Source organism: Coenobita brevimanus, chromosome 28 (genome assembly GCF_032717465.1).
Source record: "Coenobita brevimanus isolate Jiangsu-jjx chromosome 28, ASM3271746v2, whole genome shotgun sequence".
Taxonomy (NCBI): Eukaryota; Metazoa; Arthropoda; class Malacostraca; order Decapoda; family Coenobitidae; genus Coenobita; species Coenobita brevimanus.
The window spans coordinates 11,499,023-11,505,215 of NC_136981.1; the positions used below are offsets into that span (position 1 = coordinate 11,499,023).

General features: G+C 44.2%; 1 protein-coding gene across 1 annotated transcript in view; it reads left to right on the top strand.

Moving 5' to 3' along the window:
• The first annotated feature begins 305 nt into the window (after positions 1 to 305).
• Positions 306 to 6,193, top strand: part of LOC145394828 (netrin receptor UNC5C-like) — a 203,455-nt gene continuing 197,567 nt past the window's right edge. Inside the window, exons 1-2 of the mRNA XM_080268627.1 lie at positions 306 to 420; positions 2,798 to 3,022. Coding sequence (XP_080124753.1) covers positions 306 to 420; positions 2,798 to 3,022 — 340 coding nt within the window. The remainder of the gene's footprint in view (positions 421 to 2,797; positions 3,023 to 6,193) is intronic.

Here is a 6,193-nt window from a genome sequence, read left to right on the forward strand (position 1 = left end):
GGATACTGATGATGATGATGAGGAGGAGGAGGAGGATAATGATGATGATGAACAGGATGATGATGATGATGATGATGATGAGAAGGAGGATAATGATGATGATGATGAGGAGGAGGAGGAGAAGGAAGCGGAGGAAAATGATGCTGATAATATTGATGATGATGAGGAGGAGGATATTGGCAATAATGATGATGTTGATGACGATGATAATGATGATGATGACGACGACGGTGATGATGATGATGATGATGACGATTCTCTCTTTCTCAGGTGATGGTGGTAGTGGTGAGGGTGTGGTGTCGGTGATGTCAGGTGCAGTGGATACCTCCCCCCCTGTCTTCCTGCAACATCCACGTGACACCTACGTGATCAGGAACAAGCCGGCCACCCTCACCTGCAGGGCCGCACACGCTCTTAAAGGTACGTGAATTTAATGGGTAGATATGGGGAATATTAGTGTACGTGAATTTAATGGTAAGATGGGGATTATTAGTGTACGTGAATTTGATAGGTTGATATGGGGATTATTAGTGTACGTGAATTTAATGGTAAGATGGGGATTATTAGTGTACGTGAATTTAATAGGAAGATATGGGGATTATTAATGTACGTGAAATTTAATGGGTAGATATGGGGATTATTAGTGTACGTGAATTAAATGGGTCGATATGGAGAATTATTAGAGTACGTGAATTTAATGGGAAGATATTGGGATTATTACTGTACGTGAATTTAACGGGTAGATATGGGGAATATTAGTGTACTTGAATTTAATAGGTAGAAATGGGGGAATATTAGTGTACGTGAATTTAATGGGTAGATATGGGGAATATTAGTGTACGTGAATTTAATGAAAGATATCTGGATTCATCCAAGCTCACTTGCAAAGGCACACGCTCTCAAAGTACGTGAAGTTAATGGAGAAAAATGGGGATTATTATTGTACGTGAATTTAATGGGAGATATAAGGAAAAATGGAATCTATGAGGAACAACCCAGCCACGTTGACAGGTAGGGCCTCACAAGCTCCCAATATTGCAGTGATGAGCAAAAGTTCGTTGACAAATTCCTCCCAGCATAGAGTCCTGTCTCCCGTATTTTTCATTCCCCCACGGACGTCTGAGAGCCTCCTTCCTTCACACACTGTTTCGCTGAGTTTCGTATTGGGAGTCGTGAGTGTGCGTGACGTAAACTCCTAGGGTGTGGCATGGACCCCCGAGAATTATAGTAGATATACTTAAAACCAGTACATGAGCGAGGTAATTGTACCACTTAGAAATGAAACCAAGTGTAAAAGGTTTGGTGTCCCCGTAGTGATGGGCTGAAGACGCCTTGTTTTTGGCTGTCAGACCACATTTTGGCCAGCTATACTCTTTCCACTCTAACTTGGCCTAATACTACCATCTCTCCGTCTACTACCATTGCTACCACCCCACAGTGCATCTATCGGGAACTAGGCAAGACCAGCCAGGCTCCTATACCTTGATACATACGATTTCCTTTTGATATTCAGGTATTTTCTCCACTAAAGCATCCAAAGATCAAGGGAGGTGGAACTATGATAAACTAACCGGGCAGTCGTCAGTACGGTTAGTTATTTGCACTGTATAGGTTGCTTGTTCACTTTCCCTCACTGTCACAAGAATATGTACCTGTTGCGACATAAAGCTACCCATGTCACCTGAATCTTTGTACTTTGTTTAGATGGAATACTGTCTGTCTGTCTGTCTCGTTAAAAGTAGCTGTGTGTGTGTGTGTGTGTGTGTGTGTGTGTGTGTGTGTGTGTGTGTGTGTGTGTGTGTGTTTTCGGAGTTTAGGAGTGGATGGGTGATAAATGGTTTACAGGACATAATAACTTTTAGTCGTCATCTCTGCAGCCAAAGCCAAAGTTAATATATTGATAGAGACGATCTTACCTGTCCATATTTTGCGTCATACTGAGAGACTGAGAGGAAGAGCAGTAGGGATGTCATGGAAAAAAAAATGAAGGAAAAGGGAAGAGAGAGAGTAGGGGATGTAAGGAAAGAAAAGAATAAAAGGGAAGAGTGGGTATTAAAGGGAGGAGGAAAGAAGGGAGGGTAAAGGGGAGAGACGAAGGGAGCAGGGGTAAAGGTAAGAAATAAAGCAAGGATTGAAAATAAATAGTAAACGACAAGAAGTAGGAACTGGATAATGGTAGTTGCCTGAGGTTCATTTGGCCGTGAGCTTGGTGGACTGCAGGCTGAGGATTTCCCTTTCCTGCACCTCATCATCTTTTCTGGGGATTGGCAGGGAGTTTAGAAGCGCTCGTCAAACCGGGCTCTGAAGCCGCCTAGTTGTATCTGTGCAACTACATGAAGGCTTCCCTCTAGCACGAACTGGACAGACGAATGAAGAAACAATGTGAAGGGAAGAAAAGAAGGAAAGAATCGGCTGAAGGAAAAGAAGGGCGTGAAAAGACTAAAAGAACAGGTTGAAAGAAAGGGAACACAATTAAATAAAGCAAATGAAGAAAAGAGGGATGAAAGGAAGGTGCAGATTGAAGGAAAGATTGACGGAAGATGAAGGAAAGGGCGTGGAAGTGGGCAGAAAAATTGGGGATAGCAAAAACACAAATACCACAGCCTCGGGGTGAAGGGGTGAACTAGTTATTACCTGTTCTTCCTAATTGCTGGCTAGTTAGGCTGTAATAATTGTATATATGCTTGGTCAAGGGATGGCCCGTTATTATTATTATTATTATTATTATTTTCTTTACTACTACTATTACCTGCTATTTTGTTTACTATCGTCATTAATTTTTTCTGCATTTTTCCAGTCTACTTCCAATGCAACAGTGCGCACCCCGTCCCAGAATCCCAAAGCATCACCTCCTTCGTGAACCCCGAGAGTGGCGTGAGGGTGACGGAGGCGCTGCTGGAGGTGGAGAGGAGTCAGGTGGGGGAGGTGGCGGGCTACGATCAGCAAGGCTACGTGTGTCATTGTATTGCGTGGAGTTCAAGAGGAAGGACTGCCAGCGAGGAGGCTAAAGTCGCTACAGCATGTGAGTTTGGATTTTTTGTCTCTGTGTCTAGCTTTTTCTTTATGTCTACGTCTTTCACTGTAGGACTTGGCGTTGAGAGGCCAGACTACCAGCAGAGAGACTGAAGTTGGTAGTGTGTATTGGTATTATTTTATTTTTAAGGCGCGTTAATCGTTGCTTGTGACCTGATGTTCCTGGGCAAATTGTACAACCTCAAGAACGTTACAGGATGAGTGTGGATGAGAAAGAATGGAGTGTATCGTGTAGGAATGGCGGGTGTTGCCTTGTGGGCCTGTTTACACGGCTTGTGCTACCTGAAGGCCTATGTGTGTGTGTGTGTGTGTGTGTGTGTGTGTGTGTGTGTGCTGCGTTGTTCGGCCTGGGATAGATTTTGTAAGGAAGAAATCAGGGTTGTTTTTACGGTAACCCAAGTGGTGTATTTTGAAGCAGGATATGGTGTTCGTAGAGTCCAATTAAATGGTGGACAGGAGTTGGTGAAGTTCCCTCCTCCATCCTTCCTTTTCTTTCCCCCCTCCCCCCTTCCCTCTCTCTCTCTCCATTCCCTTCCCCCATCCCTCCCCCTGAAGTCCTTCCCTCCCTCTCCACTCCCTCTTCACTGACTTTTGACTCTTGTGTTAATTAAGACTCGTGACTCCACATACACCTATTCCCCTGCCTCTTCCTCCTCTTCGACCTCTTATTCTTCTTCATTTTCTCCTCCTCCTCCTCCTCCTCTTCCTCCTTCTTCTCCTCCTCGGCGTCGAAACCTTGCTTTTATTCTTCGTCTTCTTATCCTCCTCCTCCTCCTCGTCTTTCTCTTGTAGTTTCCTGGAATGTATGTCTTCGTCATCATCATCATCATCATCATCTTCTTCTTCTTCTTCTTCTTCATTTTCTTCGTCCTCATCTTCTTCGTCATCATCATCATCATCATTATCATCATCATCATCATCATCATCATCATCATCATCATCACATCTTCCCTCCCTGTCACAAATATTTCTCCTTCCCTCCCCCCATTCCTCTCTCTCTCTCTCCCTCCACTTATAGTTTCTTTCCTCTTAAAGTTCGTGTCCGTGTCTTTCTTCTTTCTTTATAATTTTTTCCTTTCATTCTCTCTTTCTTTCGTTCTTTCTTTCTTTCTTTCTTTCTTGAGAGAGAGAGAGAGATCTTTAACTGGAATGAAAAATAAGATAATTGTGAAGAAGACGACGATGAGGAAGAGGAAGAAGAAGAAGAGGAGTAGGAGCAGAAAGAAATGGAGCCAAAGGCAAAAGGAGGAAGGAGGGATGGAAGATGAACCTGAGAGAGAGAGAGAGAGAGAATGGATCAGGGCGAGAAATCTGTTTTTTACCATCGCCAACAAAGTTGGGGATGGTTATGTATTCACCTGTGTTCGTTGCCTGCCGGAATGGAAAGGCTCGCTAAGCATGTTGGTCAGATCCGCATGTCTGTCTGTCTGTCTGTCTGCCTGCTGTCTACAGATCACAATATTGCGCTAATCGTTATGAAAAAAACAAAAAAATCAGAAGGTAGGTATCCATAAGCCCTGGAAGCCTGTTGTTTTTCATCAAAATCGGTCCGAGGCCCTGGGCTGGGTGGAGGGATGAACCCTCAGTGGCCGTGGGGCCGGAAATCGTCGGACCCCAGTGGCCGGCCCAGGCACCGTTTTTTCAAATTACGAAAATCTACCCCCCCCCCTCCTAAATTGAAGAGAAATGTCTGGCGCACCTGGCATTACAATTTTTGGCTTCCTAAACCCGCCCTGTGCATCGCAATGAAGAGCGAAAAATTTCGCCAAACGACTGCCCATACGCCGGTGAAAAGTAAGCAGACACAATCGGATTCACCCGACAAGCACTGCTGCCCACACGCCGGTGAAAAATAAGCAGACGCAATTAGATCCACCCGGCAGGCGTCCTGCCTATGGCAGCTTCATTCTGTTTGCCAGTTCACGTGATAATTCCCAAATTTCCCAGTGAATTTCAGTGAAATTTTGTGGAAGGGTAGGCCATGGGCTAAACAAGAGTTGTTTAAATTTGGGCCAGATCTGGATCCGGATCCTGTGTAGCCCGCACAATATCCAAAAGTTCTTTATGTATTTCAATACAATTTTGTGGAAGAGTGGGCCATGGGTCAACGAACAGTTGATTAAATTTTGGGTTGGATCCGAGTCCTATGTTTTGCACACGATATCTCCACGGATCCGGATCTTTTAAGGCATTGGCGGAGGTATGCGCTCTCTGAGTGCTGTCTAGTTGCAGTTGTATTCAGTAAGAGTTCTCTCTCTCTCTCTCTCTCTCTCATAGACACATGAATTATACATACATGTGTGCGTCTTGTGGTCGTGTGCATATGTATGGCCACTACGATGTGTGTGTATTGAGATGTAGATGAGTGTGTTCATGGGAATTCCGAGTGTGTGTGTGTGTGTGTGTGTGTGTGTGTGTGTGTGTGTGTGTGTGTGTGTGTGTGTGTGTGTGTGTACATGCTGTATAGACAATCTGAGAACTGGAGTCCGTAGTCAGTGGGATAGACAAACTGTGGGGTATTATTATTATTATTATTATTAATCATCCTCATTTAATATTCACCCTGTGTTTAACTGATAAGAAGGGTCAGGAGTGTTACTTATCACTTTACCATTATTATTATTATTATTATTATTATTATTATTATTACTACTACTACTACTACTACTGCTACTACCCCAGCTAAGCACAGTAATATCATCCATTCTTTTAACTTGACACTAGTTTGCTCGCCGCTAAGTTTTGGTCTGTCGGGGAAGATTATTTTGAGATTTGACAAGAGCGTTTGGTGTGGGGGTGAGCTGGAAAAATGAGAGCGAGCGAGAGAGAGAGAGAGAGAGAGAGGGGGGGGGACTGATTACTCTTTTCCTCCCTAGTTTTTCATCTTTTCTGTTACTCGTTTCTCCTCCCTTTTTTCTCTTTGCCCATCTCTTCTCCCTCCTTCATTCGTTTGGGCCATCTCTCTTCCTCCTTTTTAGCCTTTCTCGTCCTTCCTTCCGACTGCTTCCCTTCGTCTCCTTCTCTCCTTCAATTTGTCTCTCTCTCCCTCCTCCTTCCTTCTATCCTTCTCTCTGTTGTGCCTTCATTCCTCCCTACTTCCTTTCTCCCTCCCTCCTTCCCTCCTTCCTTCCTTCCTTCCCTCTTTTCTTTCTTTCTCCTT